Source organism: Aedes aegypti, chromosome 3, assembly GCF_002204515.2.
Source record: "Aedes aegypti strain LVP_AGWG chromosome 3, AaegL5.0 Primary Assembly, whole genome shotgun sequence".
NCBI classification, from domain to species: Eukaryota; Metazoa; Arthropoda; class Insecta; order Diptera; family Culicidae; genus Aedes; species Aedes aegypti.
Genome location: NC_035109.1, coordinates 76,139,307 through 76,159,893, shown reverse-complemented (window position 1 = coordinate 76,159,893; position 20,587 = coordinate 76,139,307). Strand labels below are relative to the sequence as shown.

Genomic DNA, 20,587 nt, shown 5'->3' with positions numbered 1-20,587 from the left:
TGGAGGAATCATTGGAGAATTCTAAGAGAAATCGCTGGGGAAGTCTGGAAGAAATCCTTGAAGATTGTCTGCGGAATCTGTGGTAAATTCCTGGAGAAATTTCGAGGGAATTCATGGGGAAATCCCTGAGGAATTCTTGGAGACATCCCTGGGACATTTCTTAAAAAGAATTGAATTATTTCTCTGAAGTCCCTGGAAAATTTCTGGAAGAGTCTCTGGGGAGTTCTGGAGACATTTCTGGAAGAGTCTTTGGAAAATTCCTGAAAATATTCCTGGAGATGTTTTTTTTTTGGAAATTTCTGCGATATTTTGAAAAAACATTTGAAGAATTTTCGAAGAATTCCCCAGAGAATTGCTGAAGAAATTCCTGGAGAATTCCTGAATTGAGAAGCTTGGGCAATTTATGGAGAAATTTATGTTAATTCCTTGCCTAATTCACTGGAAAATTCATGATGCTTTCTCTGGGGCATTACTGGAATAATTTCTGAAGCATTTCTCTGCAGTTACTGAGAATTTTTTGAAGAAATTTCTGGAGGAATCCAGCAGCAGTTCCTAAAAGAGGAATCCCCGGAGGAATCTCGGAGGAATTCCTGGAGGAATCCCACAGGATTTTCTGAAGCAATCCCAGAGGAATTCTTGGAGGAATAGCTGGATGAATTCCGAAGGAATTACTGTAGGAATCCCGAAAGAAATCCTGTAGGAAAAAATCCTGGGGAAATTTCTAGGGATTTTATAAGAAAGATCCCTGGGGAATATCTGAAGAAATGTATTTTAGTTCATTCTCCTAATTGCACGGAGAATTCATGAACAAATCTCTGGTACATTTCAGAAAAAAAATCTGAAGCATTTCTCTGCAGTTTCTGGAGAAATCTTTGAGATTTTTTAAGAGATCTCCAGGGAATTCCTGGAGAAATCCTTGAAGAATTCCTTGAGGAATGGGGACGGACCTGGTGTAGTGGTTAGAACACCCGCCTCTCACGCCGATGACCTGGGATCGAATCCCATCCCCGACATAGTCACTTATGACGTAAAAAGTTATAGTGACGACTTCCTTCGGTTGGTCCCGAGATGAACTAGCCCAGGGCTAAAAATCTCGTTAATAAAGTCAAACCAACCAACCATCCTTTAGGAATCTCTAAGGACATCCTGTTATTCCTGGCGGAATCCCTTGGAAATTCCCAGGGAAGTCCCTGCAATTTTATGGAGGAATTCCTTGTGAAATTTCGAAATAACCCCTGGGCAATTCTTGTAGTAATCTAGGGTGAATTCCTTGGAAGTTCTTGGAGAATTCTCTGTAGAAATCCTATATGAATCTCTAGAGAGTTGTTTAAGCCATTTAAAAAAAAACCGAAAAGAATTTCATCAGACCTCTCGGAAGCATCATCGGAGAATTTTATGGAAGAGTTCCAGCATGAGTTCCTGATGTGAATCCTTAAGATATTTGTAAGGAATACCTGGAAAAAATCTGGAGGAATTTCTCAAGGATTTTTTGAAGACATCCAGGAGAATCTTTGGGGCATTTTGGAGAAGAATTCTAGATGGAAATATTGGGGGAATCTCTAGAGGAATTTACTTATGCATTCCTTGTGGAACACCTGTGCAATCATTGAGGAATATTTGGGCGAACCCCTGGAGAAGTTGCTAGAATAATTTCTAGAGAAATCTCTGGATGTTTTTCTTCTTTCAGGAAAATTAGATAAGAAAAATATATATTAAAGGTAACAAACTGAAATTTGACAATTTGTCCGTGCAATATCTTTACAGACGGTAGAATTCATCAAACATTTGATTCCGGCCATTGCACAATGGTCGAAAAATGAGGTTTGGCCAGAACTAGTTTTATCGCCTTAATCGATGAAATATGTAATCTGAATATGTTATTTGGCGTTTTCATTGTTTCAGAAGGGGTTATTCACATATGACGTTTTTTTAAGTTTTTTTTTTTATTAAAAATTTTATCAAACTGAGCTGAGAGCACAAATTTTGTTTGTATTTGACCAAGTTTGATCAAAATGTACGAACAGTGGTTTAATATGTTTCTAAGAAAATTTGTGTGGAATATATATGTAAAATATTGAGTTATTCAAATAGCTTCAACTTGCAAATCAGCAAATTTCTGCAAAAAACTTAAACGTTTTTTGTAAGATCTAAGGATGCTTTTTGATGAGCAATATTCAAAATGGTGGCGACATGACGCGACAAGAGTTGTTTTTCATGTTCAAAATCATCAAAATCATTTGTGAAAGTCGGAAAACCGGAAGTCGCCATCTTGGACTCTAAATTGGCATCAGGCATCGATTTCCGTCATCTACTTATCGGTTTTGTTCCAAAAATACCCATAAAGCATAGAGTTCAATTCATTTTCATAAACCGGAAGTCGCCATCTTGAATTCGAAAATGGTGTAGGACTATGATTTACTCTTAATTTTCCGGCAACGCAGTCTTTATGAAAGTAAAAACGAGTTGCTTATTTGCCCGACGTTTCGACACGGGTATTGTGTCTTCCTCAGGGGGTTAAGAAGCCACAATACCCGTGTCGAAACGTCGGGCAAATAAGCACCTCGTTTTTACTTTCATAAAGACTGCGTTGCCGGAAAATTAAGATTAAAACATACAATCGATACTACAAAAAAAGAACTATGAATACGTCATCCTTATTGATACCATTCAGAAAAACCATGGATAAACCCCACCTCTTCGCAAAATTTCTGAAAAAAAACGAAATAGTAGTTTACGGAACAAGTTGCAGAACGATGATTTTTACTGCAAGAGTCGTAAATTCATCCTACGAGGCTTGCCGAGTAGAGTAATTACGACGAGTGCTGTAAAAATCGAGTTCTGCGGCGAGTTACGTACAACATGTTTTGCAATTTCGTAGAAGACCGTAGACTTGAGGGTATCAGAAATTGTATCGGAATGCATTCAGCATTATTCTGCAATTTCTAAAAAAAATGTTGTTTTATGATTCATTTCGCAACTCAAAACAGTTGCTTAATGAGAAAGCGTTGCGTAATGAATCATTAAAGCACCAGTTTCAGCTGCGTAATGACTATTCCAGCACTGTATACTTAAGTGCAGGAAAGTGGGCCATTTTATGACACATTGGCGTAATGAAAAACAGCCTATTACGATGAGAAATTGCAAAAAGCTTTTACGCTTCTAATTCCTTTAACGCTCCAAATTCCAACTTAAACTCCCTCTTTTTACGCTCCAACTCGTTTTGCGCTCCCCCAGTTAGGGGCGCAAAAAGAGGTTTGGCTGTATTTAGGTTTAGTTGGATTTAGTTTATTGAGAGCGTTTTTTTTGTCTTAAAAGCTGGTGAAATCTACTCATCTGTAAACATTATGAACTGCTACGGCAAATGAAATGCAATATGTTGTTAATAAAATGTTTAGAAATGCTTAATTTTTAACCAAATCAGGTTGGTAGTGTTTTCTAACACAGAACACCTAGATAAAGGAAATTAATGTAATGTTTGGAATGATACTCGTAAAGGAAATAAATAATATATGATTAAAATAAAACCATTCAAGAAAATTGAAAAAAAAAACATTGCGGCTTTCCTTAATCTTACTTTTGTCTTCCCTTTTCTCCATTTTCAGACGTCCGAGAACGGTAACAGCACCACCTCGCTGCTGAGCTTCACGCCGACGAGGGAAGACCACGGGCGAACCCTCACCTGTCGGGCCGTCAACGAGCTGGTCAAACGGGGGACGAAGGAGACCTCGATCAAGCTCAACGTTTTCTGTAAGTACTTACCACAAAAAAGTATATCGAAAATGGCACACTCGCTCGCCAGACATAGCTACGCTTCTGTTTGAAGAGGCCAAGACTGGCGATGGGTTGACGAGGAAAGAAAAGGTTAAATGTTTGTGCAGAAAGTTCCACAATCTATTCTTGATCGAATGGGACTGAAATACGGCGCGGAAGAGGAAGCAGTGGATAACTGAGAAATTGAAACTCGTCAGTTAAAAATGATTGATGGAATGTTATATAAACTAATCTTCTACTGAAATATTTATGTTAAAACTTTGGGGATAGGGTTGGGATGAAGATTTTACCAAGTGAGCTCCATGCGTTCCTCCAAAATTACAGCAGAAATATATATTAGAATCTTCCTGAGATTTCCACTGGACTCCTTCAAAGAGTTTGTGTGGTGGTTTCATTCATTTTTTTCTGAGATGCTTCGAAAGTGGTTGGCGTTAAATGCCAGGATGTACGTTAAATGTACTAGAAATCTAGAACGAGCTTGAGAGCTGCTTGCTGAAGACGTCATGAATTAACCTAATTCAAGAATTATACATAGAGAGCTCACCAAAAAATCGCCGAATATCTACAGCTGAAAACACAGAATAATTAAAAACGAATAGCTCAAGGGTCTTGTGCGCAATATTTCAATTGTTTATGCAGAAATTTGGCAAAAATTTGACAGGTCAGGAATATTTCAAGGATAACTCCATGGATCTCCTAATGATCACTCCAAGAATTCGGCAAGGATTTTGTTAGATCCTGAACAGATCCTAGTGTCTACAATTATTCACCATTGATTATAACTAAACTTCATCAATCCTAACTAATGTATACAGACTTAAACTAATTCATGTCACATAAAATATGATGAACCGTTATCATCTAATTCACAAGATGAATTTCACAAATGCTACATTAATCGCTGTCGTCCCAACTCACGACGAACATCCTAAATCGCAGATTCATCCTCCAGAAAAAAAAACCCTCCTGCATCTTCCCACCTGCAATCCCCACCACTTGAAAATGTTACGTTTGTTCAAATGCAAATGAATCGTTTAATGTAATGCCTTATCTCTTTATCAACCCCGGCCTGCTGCTGATGGCCCCTTTTTTCCGGTTTCACACTCCGACGGAAAAGGTTACTCTCATTTTTCTTTGCTCCCAAGATCCACGCTTTATATTCACATCCTTCTCCGCACCTGGACATGCCTTTTTTTCGATTCTCTCACTTTTTTTCCCGGGCACGAAAATTTCGAACGGATAATTTATTCCACGACAGTTGTTACCTGTCGGACAACCGCCATTGACCATGTCCTCTTGACCGTTCCCCTCGATGCCTGTCAGTAAAGCCATCCATTTTTGGTGTGGCGGAGGCGCCGTGGGTGAAATTTGTTTCTCTGTCTGCTGAAGTTTACAGGAGTCTCTGTACACTGAAACCTCCATTTACGTGTCTTCTATTTACATAATTCAATTTACGATATATAACGTAATTGTAACTCGTGTGCACTTGAAGCTACGTGGCATTTGTAAGGCACATAATTATGAGTAAAGGGCTTCAGATCTACCCGAGAACCTAGTGACCTTTCTGACGATATTGGATAAGGTTCAATCCCAAACCGGTTCAATAAAACATGTCTCAAGTTTTAAGTTGATCAGTTGTTTGTGGTTCTTCAAAAACTACTTTGAATAATGGACTTCAAATCTACATGTGTAACTAGAATCCTCTTGGATGCTAATGCATAAGTTTCATACACATGCAGACTTAAACAAACATAATGTTTTAAGATATGAGTCCAACGGCTAACTAGGATTTTCTGAGAGTAGTGTTTGATCCTTTGGCCTAGGATTATCTAAGAGTAGTGTTTGATCTTTACCTTATCCCACTAACCCAACATGGAGAGGGGGACATCTGTGGAGATGCAGAAGATTATTCGATCTCTAGTAACAACCCGACTAAGGGTACATAACAAAATTATATCAGCATATGTTATTATGTTATAAGTTTTTTTCAAACATAGGTTGTTACAAACTTGATGCAGGATGTTGTTAAAATAACTAATATTATAACAAAAAGTGTATGAATAGTAACATAAACATAACAAAATGTGTTTTAATTCTATCAAAAACATATCAAACCAAGTTATAATGTTTGATACAAAGTATCAAAATTATAATACTGTTCGATATACGGTAATATTGTATATTATTGAAAGGCACCACTATCTATTTATTTTGTTATAAAGTTGTTAGAAATGAACAAAAAAATATCTTAAAGGAAAATAAAACACATTATGTTATATTTCTGTATGATTATGTTCTATGGATAACGGAGCCTAACAAAATTATATCATAATATGATATGCATATCATATTCTGATGAAATTTTATTATATTTTTGTTACAAGCCTCTAGTCGGGAATGGTTGTCTAACTAACATTCCTTCCTTTCCCTGATAACCGTAAGGACTTGGCCGGCGCCGTTATTGATTTATCAATTTTTAGCTCTCGATTTGTGCACATTGAGAATGATAAGCTAATGCCAAGACCCATTCAGTAAACCTCTGTGCAACTTTGATTGTTGTGGTCAAACACGGAGTAGCAACTACGAATTATACGGTCATCTATGCTCATGCTCATAAGAGTAATGCAAATTTTGAAATTTTTGCTCCCCTATGCTTAAACGATTTCTATTATGGTAAATAGCATGCTCTCAAACTTTGAAAAGATTTGAAATTTGACTGTACACACGTACGTCATTTGAAGTTTATATGGAGATTACTATGGAAAACGCTTACCTGTTGTGTTGAGCCCTCTATCTCTTCATCATAATATTTTATGGAGAAGTGAACAAACTTTTCTCATTTGAAATCCCTCTAGCTACGACTTTGCCCAAGACCACATTTTGATTGGACGTCAGGATACATTGTTATTCATCATCATAAAGTGGGGTTTTCGGCAGGTAACAGTGGAGTTCCTGTCGGGAAGGGTAGATCAAAGTAATCCATGCCACTTACCCGTAACGCGGGTAGATCACCTTTTCGTGGTGCGTTACGCGGTAAGATCTACCAATTTGAACCCTAGTCTCATCTTGTTTTTCGGGCTAGGGTAATACGTTCTGGTAATTCAAGGATTCGTGGTACAAAGTCCTTGTTACTGGCAACAGTTTCTGAAAATTAATCTATTTTACCTAGCAGATGGTTAAAGACACGGAGTTGGTCAGTCCCGAGACTACACTTGAAGCCAGGATAGCAATCATGAGTATTTACTCAACAAGAACTGTTGAGCTTTGGTAATTCAAGGACTCACGTGAATTCTGGTTTCTAAACAAATTTTCTAGCTTGATTCGGTTTTGCTGCTAGCATAAAGCCCCTTTTTTCTAATATTTTTTCTGGGACTAAACTAAAAGCGAAACAAGGATGTGACTAGAGTTCCATTGCATGGTCCAATATCAGTAGTACCGATTTAAGGACTGTTCATTTTATAAAGTGGACACCTTGTGCATGCTGTATCTTTCTTATTAATCAATGAAATTTCAATCGGTTTTTTGCACATCGTTCGACTAGTATTGTACAATGTTGTGATAATAAAAATTCTCCAAAATAATTAAATTTCACACGAATATGGAACAACGATTAGATCGGTCGATTTTTTGAGGTTATCAAAATCAATGATTCTAAGAAATTGGCTGGAAAATTCGATAATTTATATTTTCTATTTTCAAAAAAGGCTTGTTCTTCGAAAGCATCATCAATCAGAAGCCTGATGGAAAAAATCAAGTTATTTTTGGAGCAACAATTTTACAGATATAATAAAATCAATTTTCCCGTATATTTTTAAAGAATTTTTTTTTAAATTTGATGGGAATTGATATGAGTAGAATTTTTTGTGTAAAAGTACGTCCTGACGGAAGTCCTAATATAGTATATATATAACTTACGCCTTCATAGAGTTACTTAGTAAGTCCCCACGTCACATTCAAAGCACAACAAAAACACAATTGTTTTGTTCTTAGAAGACCTATCAAAGTACATTGACAATCATCCAAATTGGCAACACTGCTGTAATAAAATCAATTTTATTTTCCACATATTATTTTCATAATATGTTATTCTGAGATCACCATTTGAAAAATTCGGAGAAAACTGTTTACAATTTGCTGTAGATCGATAAATATGCGTACATGATTTTAAAAGTATGAGACTTTTTAGTAAAACGACCATAAACAGTAAAATTTATACTTAAGACTTAAACTACAGTCTCACGATTTAGCTTTCGTTTATAATACTATAGTTTCTTTAGTAATCCAAACTAGTTTTGAACACGCTTTTTACTTTTCTCTTTTGCTGGGAGTGAAAGGATGGTGTATCAGCAAATTTGGCCACTTTATAAAATGAACAGTCCTTAGTTCATCTGAAATTTAATCGATTATGTTTGCTAAGGGGCGCGCCTTCGCTGGGATGTAAATTTCTATGAAGGCAAATGGCTTGTGCACATCCAAATATCTTCCAAATCACTTCAAAGTTTGGGAGAACGCAAAGCATCTACTTCAAAATTAGCATCAGTCTAATGTTCATGCTCATGCTAAACGGCTAACTAGGATTATCTAAGACAGTGGTTCTCAACCTTTTCAGAGCCACAACTCCCTTTCAATGTCAAAAATCTACCTACTATTTTTCCAATAATACAACAAGAAACTACCATAAAGGATCTTGACAATATTCAACAATTCATGCAGGGCAAGAAGGAACAACAGAAAGTCGCATTTATGTACGTTGCAGAACAAAGTGAAGAATTTTGGCATATCTTGAATCAAATTCGACGGGAGGAATTTTCTCAGTCGAATTATCTGAAACTTAGTAATAAGAAGCGCTTGAAAACAACGAATATTGTGACCAAATGTGAGCTCAGCAATTAAAAAAAAAACCTTGTCGAGATGAACCAGAAGTGCAAAAAATAAAATACTTCACTTGCAAACATTCCTAATTCCACTTATAAATCGTCAAAAATATTCCCCGGAGTTAATTGCAGATTTTATGGCTTCCTTAGAAGCCAACTATCTTCCGTTGTGAGAATTATCAAAAAACTCGTCAGGAAATTTCCAAAAACCTTGCATATCTTCAGTAGGCTGGCAAAATCTATCAAGGATTGAGACAAAAATAATCCAGAAATTTGAAAATAATAATGCTTCCAGTAATTAACATTTTTAATAAATTTTCAAGATCTTACTGGATAGAATTTGAGTGGATGTTGAGTAATTATAGCTGACATGCAATTTTCAACTGTCCGGATCACATTGAAGGTATTTCCCAGTATTTTCACAGTTGAAAGAAACAAAATAGGTTTCAATTTTAAAATACTTTACAGATCAAAAATTTGCAACTCTCGATACAAGATTCAAGAGTTTTTGCATTTATAAAAAAAAATCAGGAGAAACGAAACATGCTCTCAATGGCTTCGTGGACCCCCTGAGAACTCTTCACGGCCCCCTAGCGGTCCACGGACCACTGGTTGAGAACCCTTGCTCTATGCTCAGGGAAGTCAAGGAAATTTCCATCACGAAAAGATCCTAGACCAACCGGGGACCCAGACACTTTCAGCATGGCTTTGCTTTGTAGCTGTGTAGGTACTCTAAACACTCAACTAAGGAAGGCCCCAATAATAATAAATGATACGATATTTGATTATTTTGAGGTGAAAAAACAAAAATTTTGAGTCGACGAAAATTATTAGTGAATGATATTTTGGAAGTATCCCTTTGGGATTCCCAGTGGGACCGATATCCAGAAACCATGTTTCCGAAATTACCACAATAATGTCCAAACTGAAAGATATGATATATACTTTTGGAAACTTACAATTAGTAGACGCAGTGTGTGTTTGTTCGACAAATTGAAACACAAATTTGAGAATAATAAAATACGCGTTCTAGTCCTGAACTCACGAGTCCGTTTGTGCTAGACCGTCGCTTTTGCCATCTAAGCTACAGGACACCTTATTATTCTGCGCAATAGAAAGCCAAACTGAATCCGAGTACTAACCGTTAACATGTCTGTTTTTCGCAATTTCATGTCTATTTCGGAGATGTGAAACCCCCAACACGCTCGCGTTTGTATCTCCCAATGACAATTGAGAGCGAATTGCTTAAAGATAACCGTAAGAACTCAGCATCTATTAACAATTCGCTATTCTACCAAAAAGATCACTGTATGTTTTAAAATGTTTCGATGAGATATCTTGCAATTTCCCCAAATTTCTATTTCGAAATACCCAAGGTAACCTACCCACCCCCCCTACTCGTAACCACTTCAAATTCGAAATTTTTAGTGACGTAGTATTTTTTTTTTTAATTTTTCCTTGGCAATGGTTTTAAGTTCATTATGAAACTATTTTTGCATTTGATTACTTTTGCATTTGACAAATTCCATGTAACATCGGGTAGTTACAGAACTCGATCAAACTCAATTTGCAGTAAATTTTGCACATGATTTCGATATGGTAGAACAAGTGTTATCTATATAATCTATATAATCAATTTTGACCCAAGTATAACTTTCGAAAATGGCCTATGAGTTTTTACATGCATTTAATTTGAAAAATTACAGCTCCGAAACTGTTGATTTCATAAACATATGTTCAATGGAAAAGTTGTAGTAAACCGTTTGAACTGCAAGAAAAAATATACACTGAAAAAAAATGTTTAATTGAAAGTGCAAAACTAAAACTTAAATTTAAAATCACACTGAAACCTCACCCAATTATTTTGTTTTAATTTTTACCAACAATCTTGAGAAATTTAAATAAAATAAGTTTTTCTTAGAACAACTTTTGAACGATTTTAAAAGTTTTGATTTTAGGTCAAAATAAAAACATATTACGATAAAATTCAATCTTAAAGTTATTCTAAACCATAAAAATTAACATCGCGAGCTGTCTAGAAGTAGCCGTTTTCGAGTTGTTTCAAGTTTAATCCAAAAAAATATGAATTTAATAATAAAATAGGCCATTTTCATTAGTTATTCATGTTTTTCCATAAAAAAAACAATAGGTTTTCGAAAGTGGATATGAGTTATGAAAGGGGTTCGCGTGGTCTGTAGGGATTTGAATTCTAAACTTGTAACCAACTCAGTTATTGGGTCACTAAGTTTCTCGGTAGCTTAGTTGGTAAAGCGCTCGTCTAGCATACAAGAGTCCTGGGTTCAAATTCCAGCCGAGCACGTGGATTTTTTTCATAATTTCACCCATAATTTGTCTATCTTTACCACGCGTAATGAGTTAGTTAACGCGAATAACAAATTAAAAAGTCCAATTTGAATTTTTAGTAATTTTTTGCATTAAACTTCAAATAACTGGAAATGGCTACTTCTCGAGTAGAGATCATGATGATTATTCTGGTTTAAATAAATTTGAAGATTCTAATTTTATCATCAACAGTTTTAAACTTGGCCAAATTTTGCACCTAGAAAAACATTTTCTTGAAAAATTTTCCATCCATAAACATTGTCGGAAACATCTTTTTCCTATAGAGAAACTACGGTGAAAATTAAGAAAAAAAAAGGTGCACAGGCTGTAACTTAACACTAGACAACGGACAAGCATGCTCCAGCGGCACAGCCGAGAAACATTCCTAACGAAAAGTTTCAATGGCTGCAGCGGGAGCCGAACCCACAAAGCTTACAACACAGTTTTATTTTTGAATTTTTCATGATAAATTTTAAAATATTTTGTCGGTTTGCATTTTTGTTTTCTTTCAGACACTACAATTTCTCCATAGAATTTTTTTTTTCAAATCAACAGTCTTGGAACTAGAAATTTTAAATAAATAAAAATGGAGTGGTGTTTGTATGTCACGAAATAACTTGAGAACGGATCAACGGATTGAGGTAAGTTTTTCACTGTTGCCTTCGACAAGGGATGCGACGTGTTCGTGCATGGAAAAAAGTTTTGGAAAGTCTCCTGAATAATCGGGGAAACGGGGAAGACTCAAGAGTCATTTTGTATGGGGGATCACATGACGTTTTGAAACAGCCTACTTGATGGCAAGACGAAGTTTGCCGGGACCACTAGTTTTAATTAAATTTTATGTGAAAATTCATAGGTCAAATATTGTTTATCTTTAGAAAACACTTATTCTTTCATATTGAAAACATGTGTAAAATTTAATTCAAATGCAAGACTATCGAACACGGTTTTCAATTTTGTTTCTTTATTCTGTTTTAATATTTAACGTTATTGCGGGTAAAATATTCAAAAAACAACATTGAAATTGATTATTTTTTTTTATTAAAATTTATAGCTTCAGTAGATTTGGTTGAAAACTAAAAAAACACCTGAAATTTTATTCACACCGTTGACAACAATTAAATTCTCAGAAAAAGTCATTTAAAAAGATTTAGAGCTCGTTTCATTCTTGAAGTGGATTTGGATTCGGTTGAGTTTTCATGAAGTTACGGTGAAACATGGATGCAATTTTTAGTAAAATGAGAATAAATTTTGAGTAAACTACTTTTAACTTAAACAAGTTTTGATTTCAGACAAATTTGATGTTTTATAAATATTTCGTAAACTTAAAATTTTGAAGAATGATGCTGAAAGATTCAAAATTGGCTGAAAATGAGAAAGATACTTCACTGATGGTCATTTTTTATAAAGTCGCCTCTCCACATCTCAATGTTCTAAATCTCGATAACTCTCCTTATGTCGATGATTTTTTCGGTCCTTTTTCCCCATATCCACTCTCCATATCTCGATATCTCCCTATCTTGATGTGATTTTCATTTCCGATGCTCTCTCCATATTTCGATATGCCCATTAACAAAGATTACTAGACTAGATTTTGACGATTCAAAACAATTTGCAAAGACGAAAATACGTCTGTTTGTTATTCATTTACCTGGTAACGGAGTGATTTTTAATTTGGCATTCATTAAAAATTTTTTCTACGTCTCGATCTCTCTCTATCTAGATGGCCCTTCCGATATCAAGATGTGGAGAGGCGACTGTAGCTTGAAAATTCACCTTCAAGTCGCTTGCGCCACCTCTAAATGTTAATATTTTTGGCTCAAATTTTGAAGTTTCTCTTTTCATGTGATTTGACTTCAGCAGAACAAATAATTTTTTGGTTCTGAGAACTTTTCAAATATAAGCCACACTGTATTGGGCATAGAGTATCATCATACCTGCCTCACGATATATGAATGCAAAAATGATATATTTGACGAAGTATGCTCTCAGTTAATTACTGTGGAAGTGCTCATTGAACACTAAGTAGAGAAGCAAGCTCTCTCCCAGTGAGGACGTAATGTAAAAAAAGAAGAAGAATTTTGATCTTTACTCTGTTTCTTAGAACCTTCATAACAAGTAGAACTCAGATAACTTTCACCTATCGTTTTGTTAACATCTTGGTAGAATCAAATTCAATGACACCATTCGGGTACCAACCTTGTTCATAATCCTTTAAAAATCCTTTACTTCAAGGAGTTCTTGTATAAGCTCAAACAACTTTTGAGCTCAAAACTTTACAGAATAGTCTTTATGAGTATAAATGCTATTTAGAACCCTTCATGAGGTTATTGGCCATGCTTGCAGATCTGAAGGTCTGTGTCCCACGGAATTCTCGGCTGACCCAGAGCAACCTTTGCATATTAGCATAGATATAACTGACATAGTTTTTCAAAAGCTTTGTCGCACAAGTCTAATTTTTAGTCTCCACAAAATTTCTACAATCTACTTTATTTCGGTTGTAATAACTGAATTCACGTTAAATCCTAATTACGAGCCCCGACCTATTGTATAAATAAAGGTTTTAGTATATAGGAATGAGACAAGAGTGGTGGATTTTTTTGCGTATAGCATTGATGGCCTTTTTAGTTTCTAACTTGAAATTCTGTAGGTTTGCACTCTCCCAATTTGACATGTAAATCAAATTCCAAGCATTTCAAACTAGGTTATCCTCTTATTACTTACCAGAATCTTGTCACTCAAAGTCCCCATCAGCCACCTTGACAGCAGCTTTATCTAATCTTAAACTGACGATGTTCACGTCGTCGCCGCCGTCCCCAAACGGTCATCATTCCCGATCCGGTCAGCAAACTATCAAAGTGACCGAAACGGACCCGAAATGCTTCGGATGCGTACCCAAATTACTATTCGTCCGGAACCGAACAGGTTGCTAACCCATTTAGTGTTCCCCTCTTTCAAGTTCTAGCCTCCCATCCCCGCGCCGGAAATGTCCTCGTCAACTTCCTTTCCCGGAATGAGACCACATTGTAGAAAAACGTCCGAGCCCTAGAATGTTGTTAACCAGTTTTCCAAGGAGGGAAACAGTTCCGAAAGTTCTTCAGAAGACACAGTCGAATGCAGCAGCAGTTCGACTGTTTCGAGTTGTGTTCTTGAATTCGTGAGGAGAGGCGTAACGGAACCAGGGGAAGGAAAGGTCTGGCAAAACTGTAATCAATCACGGCCCAGTGCTTGAACGGAAAACTTTTGTGCCATGCGGCAATTAAACTTGCTGTATGGTTTCTGAAGAGGGGGACTCGGTGAAAAGCGGTCTGGCTCTGAGTGAGTGGTTGCGGGAAAGGCAATCTGATTTGTACTGATTGCCATCAATTATGGGTTTGGAATTGATTAAGCGAGAATCGTCATGGATTGGATGGTTAGTGGAATTTGAATCAGTGTTATGCAATATAAACTGTTGCCGGTTTCCACTTGAAGCTATCAATCCATTTCATCGACGGTTAGTTTGCATAGTCATTTATATGGAAAGCGATGTTTTTGAATGACTTTCGTCGGTTTGAGAGTGGAGCCGTGGATAAACAAACATTTAGAGCAAAACAAATAATGTTGAGTCGAGAAAATGTTTTGTAGCGCTGGTTGTAAAAATAATCGAGAAAGTAAACAAAACCAACGGGTTTGATATTTCGATGCATTCCTAACCTAACTTAATCCAGTCATAAAAAGCATTTATCGTGGCAATAAAAGATAGCAACAACTTTTGAATAAATTTATAGATAATTTGACATTCGCTCCAATGTTTAATTGTTGGAACGTATCAAATTTGTCACACAAAAAAGTTGTTGAGTGGTTGAATGTCTTATTTTTGTTTGTGATAGCAACCATATTCAGTGAATATTCTAAGTGGCTTTCTAAGAGTTTTTTTTTTCCAAACTATACCCAAGAAGGAAGCTAACGGAGGTACCATTCGCAAACTGGTTCAATGAAGAATCAAAGGCACAGGTCCTAACAAGGATCGAAAAAGGTATGAAAAGATGCCTTGAACAGTACTGTTTCTATGGCACTGATTAGCCAAAATCTCTCCGTATGTGATTTCAACCCTGTGACGCAGCACTTTGCAATCTACACAGTCGAGAACAATGCTATTCACTCACTCGCATTCTACTTGAGTGGAATGTGCAAACAACCAAACCCAGCTATGTTGCAATGTCGGTGCGTCGTTCACGTACCTCCTTAGGGGGTTGTCCATAACCCACGTGGTCCTATTTGAGGACCTCATCATATTCCATGTTTTCTGAAATCATATGGATTCTCGCAAGACACACCATTGCCATCAGTCCCACCTCCCTCCAAAAAGACCACGCAGTTTATGAACAACCCCTCAAACCATTGGTGATCCACGTGATAGGTGGCTTCCCCTGCGAAGTAGACACCCAAAGTGGGACAAAAGTTCTTCACAACCCCGTACAAAAGTTGAACAGACAGCTAGCAATTCACGCTTTTCTGCTGTTGTTGTTGCTGCTGCTGCTGCTGGTGTTGCTTTCGCCGTACCTCCCACAGGGAGCGAAGCTTATTTGAAAGGTATTTTTCCGCTTGAAATTTTTAGCGTTCTGCTTCCGGGCTTGCAAACAAAGCTGGAGTGCTTTTCCCGGACTTCTTTCACCCGACTTCAACTGGTTTTGTTTTCAGGGATGTGGGTACCGTGGTAGAGTGGGGTTGACTTGGAAATTTTTGAGGGATTCTAATATTTTTGAGAAAATTTTCTTACAGCTTCGAAGATATTTTCATCACGATGCATATGTTTAGATCCACATCGAATTTTCAGAGTTTCTTCGAGCTTCTGTTCGAAAGCGGACAAATTTTTGTACTCGCCAAAATTAAAACACAAAAATGAAAACTAATACACTGAAACCCAGATTTACAAAAACTTTTATCACATAAATTCAATTCACGTTACTTTTTATACGAAGCTCGTAAATTAAGCATATATGAGTAAATGAGAAATTTATTATTGTAAAGATAAATTTCGCGGAAATAGTGTGATTTGTTTTCAGTTTTTTCTTCGTAGTTTAGTTGAGACGTGTTGAATCTATGAAATAATAATACATAATATTGGTCATACCTGGCCCAAACATCATTACTCTGAAATATTCTCTCCTGGTCTACAAGCGTGATCTACGCTTGTGAACTCTTCAAATGCAATAATGTTCTGAGCAAAACGTTGCATTTGTTGATGTATTGCAGTGTAGTATATAAGAGATGTTCTTAATTATCCAATATTTTTGTCGAAGGATATTGCGGTACAGATGGAAGTCAAATTCAGTAGCCACTCGGTTAAACACGCTAAGAGCGTTGTCCAATACATAATTGCTTCCAAAAATGTTTAATGAATTCTCGTTTTTATTAAATAATACGAAAGTGCATGTTCTAGCAACTACTTTAGCAATTTTGACAGCTCGAATAACGGCTATAACATGTTTAAACTGGAATTTCAAAAATGGAACTTTGACACTTTTGATCATGATCTTCACTTTGTTAACAAAAATGCCACTGGGGTTTTAGTCTTAACACATTTGAGTTTGAACCAAGGGGTGTGACAAAATTTCAAAAACTTTAGAAAAATGTTTTTTGGACTTTAATTTACGAAAATCATTTAAAAATTGAGCAAACATGTGTTTCTGGCCTAAACTTAAGCGTTTGGTACTAAAATTGAGACAGGGCTTTAGGACCCTATTAGTGCGGTGTTGAGACAATCTTAACATTACATTGCTTTGCAGGAATCATGTACGGACATTCAGGTTAACAAGCTCGAGGATGGAAGTCGATACGGCAGCCTACGTAACGCAAAACGAAGAAAACGGCGTAGGATTGATCTTATTCGGTTCATCCCATTGTTATACCGAGGACTCCAAACGGCAGAGCAATACTCTAGTGTAGATATCACGATCGAGCAATAAAGCGACTTCGGGCAATACATATCCGTAATGTTTTTGGTGATTCTGAATATAGAACCGAGAGGACTTTATCGACAATGTAGGAAATATGCTGCCAATATGTTAATTGCGAATCTAAAATCACACTACGATCCTTCACGTGGTTTACACGTTCGAGAGTCGTTCCAAACAGTTCATAATTAAAGACGACTGGCTGTTTCTTCCGCGTGGATATTATGACGGAACATTTTGCCGGGTTGATCACTATCCGATTTAATAAACAGATAGATAGTCGTTAGCAGATTTTCAGATAAATCTTAAGGACATCTGCATGAGATAAACGTTGGCCTTTTACGATCGCCCAGGGCCTTTAACTGGTCGATCGACAATCTCCTATAGTAACCAGTGGTTACTAATCACGAGTTTTCGGTCGGTGATATATGAGTAGAATCAGTTGAAGAGATTACCACAAAAACCACGCCAGTCTAGTTTTACACTTATATTGGCATGGTTCATTTTGTCGAAAGCAGTAGAGAGGTCGGTGTAGATTACATCAGTCTGGAGCCGCTCAGTCATTGTGTCGTTGATGAATAATGTCAAACATAGCAGCTAAGTTGCAGAACGCCCTTCGATGAACTCATGCTGGTCAGCGCTTAGATGTTGTAACATGTTGTTTGTAATGTGATATCATAGGTTCCACAACAACCAACTCAAAGAATTTAAAAAAAAAGCGCTAAGCGAGGTGATGTCACGGTAATTGTTGATATCGCGTTGATATTAAACATTTGAGAGTATTTCCAACAAGTCGGAAATATTCCGCTCGCGATGGAGAGCTGAAAACACGGCGAAGTGCAGGAAGAAGAACAGCAATAAGAATTTTTTTTTGAACTCCGTCGGGTCCCGGATTAAACGTGATCTTGAACTGCAAAGCCTCTTTAGATATCGTGTCATCGGTTATATCCACATAATTGAGCGATTCGATAGCTGAACGTTCTCTGCAGCGAGCAAGATTTGACCATCGGAAAGCTGTTCGTCTGAGAAAACATTGGAGAATTTTGTGGAAATTAACCGGTAATTGTCTTTTTGCGTCATAGCTGTTATACCGTCAAGCACCATTCCTCTCTGTCTTAAGCTGGATTTACTAAGGCGCTTGTACTGCTGATATAGTCTCATGTAGTGTTGTTTTAGAGAAATCGTGCGGGTCTTGGTAAATTTCTTGAAAGCGGCTGTTTTGGCAGTTTTCAATGACCGCAGTTCTCTTGACATCCATGGAATACGAGAACTTTCCCGGATTGTCTTCTTCGGAATGTGTCTTTCGATAGCATAAGCCAAGACATGTGATAAAGCGAGATTTACTTATGCGTCCAGAATTTGCTCCCAGTTGAACTGTGAAAGTACTTCTTCGATACAACGATGATCCGCTCCTCGGAAGTCTTACGCTACAGCGGTTGGAGCAACGACATAATAATGAAGCAGTTTTTCTTCAAACATGACCAGCAGAGGAGGATGATGAGGAATGAGTTTCACCAACATATCACGACTGCTAACAAAGAAAAATCCGGTGAAGGATTATTCTCATTTGTAACACTGTTGATTTGAAAGAAACTCGCCGCTATAGCCATCGAAAAGCCTCAAGGCTTCGGTATGGAACGAAGAAGCTTCATGATCAGGACAGGAGACTATGTACAGCCGACTCTCCACATCTCGATATCTCTTCCTATGTCGATGATTAAATCATGAAATTTTCATAGGTCCCTCCAGTCTGCATACATTTTCTCTCTCCATATCTCGATATCCTCCTGTTCTCTATATCTCCATACTGCCGTTCTACGCCTACTTGTCCCATGTTCTATGTAAACCTTATGGAACGCGTGGCAAATATGCGTAGAACGGCAGCATATCTCGATGTGTTTCTGTTCATTCTTTGTTCCCAATTTTCTCTCTTCATGTCGATATGACCAATACCGAAGGTTACTAGACCAAAGTTTTGGGATTCAAAACATGTTAGGAGTGCAAAATGACGTCTGTTTGTATACCGTTTTGTCTCAAATTCCGAACAGACTCATATTCCGAACACTCGGTTTTTGTATGGCGACTTGGTTGAAATGTTTCGCTGAAATATGTCACCAAATAACAAGGAAATGGCAGTCAATTGCAATTCAATTTGAACGTCGCCAATATAATGTATACCGCAGGAGTAGTGATGATTCTAAAGTTTGAGACCAATAGAACAAGCTCAGATTAACTTATTTGCCAAATCATTCATTTGAATACGATTTATTCGTGCTGTTCGGAATTTGAATCAGGGTGTTCGGAATATGAGACAGAATGAACACAGTGTTCGGCATTTGAGTCAAAATGCTGTTCCATACTTTTACGTAAAAACAATACTAAAACTAATAAAATCAACATAATTATTGGTACACCCAACAGCTAACAGGTAGGCTTTGCGATGAAATTAAAATTTACACATATATCAGCTAATTTATGCCAATGAGATGCATTTGAAGTCCCTGTTGGCCTTAAGTGTTCGGAATATGAGTCAAAACGGTATTACTTTCTTGGCAACGGAGTGTTTTTCAATCTAGTATGTATCAAACATTTGTTCTTTGTATCGATTTCTCCCTATCTCGATGGTCCCTTCGATATCGAGATGTGGAGAGACGACTGTATCTGCTTCGAATCTATGACAAAAGGTCGAAAGACAAAAAGTCGAAATGACAAAAGGTCGAAAGACAAAAGGTCGAATGGACAAAAGATCGAAGAACAAAAATGAAGGGTCAAAAGGTCGATAATCTTTTTTCAAAGAAGGAAAAATTTCCCACCAAGCAAATCATTTTCGACCTTTTTTCTTTCGACATTTTGTCCTTTTGACGTTTTGTCTTCCGACCTTTTTCCATAAACCGTCTGCTTCCAAGCAATATTCGAAGATTGAAGTCACTCATGATCACTACTTCAGCACAAGGGGCTGCGTTTTTTTAGATGGATGAGACCGAGCAGCCTCCAAGAGGAAAAATCTCGTTTAACGAACTGATTCAATTTACGAACCACTGATCTAGTTCGTAAATTATGCCAAATACGTATCATAACGTATCCCGCAGAGTTTTGAACTTTCCTCACATTTTCCTTAAGAACCGTAATGACCGTACCTACGATGACCTTCCGAGTCTAACGTCATATTTTAAGGACGGTACCTCGAAACATTGCATACATTTTTACATGAAGCTTTTAAAATGGCCTAAAACGTAAAAGCAATGAACAGAATCTTGAGATACAAATAACTAAATGAATTTTGTTACTGAACTGAATTCTCAATAAGATTTTTCTTAGCAAGATAGCCCTTGTTCTGCTGAACAATTTTGCCGAATACACCATCCTCATCGGAATATATATTAAGATATTCGTTGAATGGATGTATGACAATTTTGAAACCCCTTGAACTCACGCTTTTTACGTTACCCAGAAAAGGAAGTGGGTTCAGGGAGATGTCACATCCAAGGATAATAAGACCAACTCACCACATCAACTTCAAAATTTATTTCAAATAATTGATCTAAGACTCTAAATTTCGCCATTTTAGAACTCAAGGTTCATCCATGACTTTAAGAGGTTGTAAAAGCGTCACCTCGTGGATGAATTATCAAATAAATGTTTTATCACCAGATAGCCCTTGAT

At 36.9% G+C, this 20,587-nt stretch overlaps 1 protein-coding gene across 1 annotated transcript in view; it reads left to right on the top strand.

The window, feature by feature from the left end:
- Window positions 1-20,587, top strand: part of LOC5569257 (contactin-4) — a 1,061,856-nt gene that overhangs the window by 554,299 nt on the left and 486,970 nt on the right. The window contains exon 8 of the mRNA XM_021854379.1: window positions 3,603-3,747. Within this exon, the coding sequence (XP_021710071.1) occupies window positions 3,603-3,747 (145 nt within the window). The remainder of the gene's footprint in view (window positions 1-3,602; window positions 3,748-20,587) is intronic.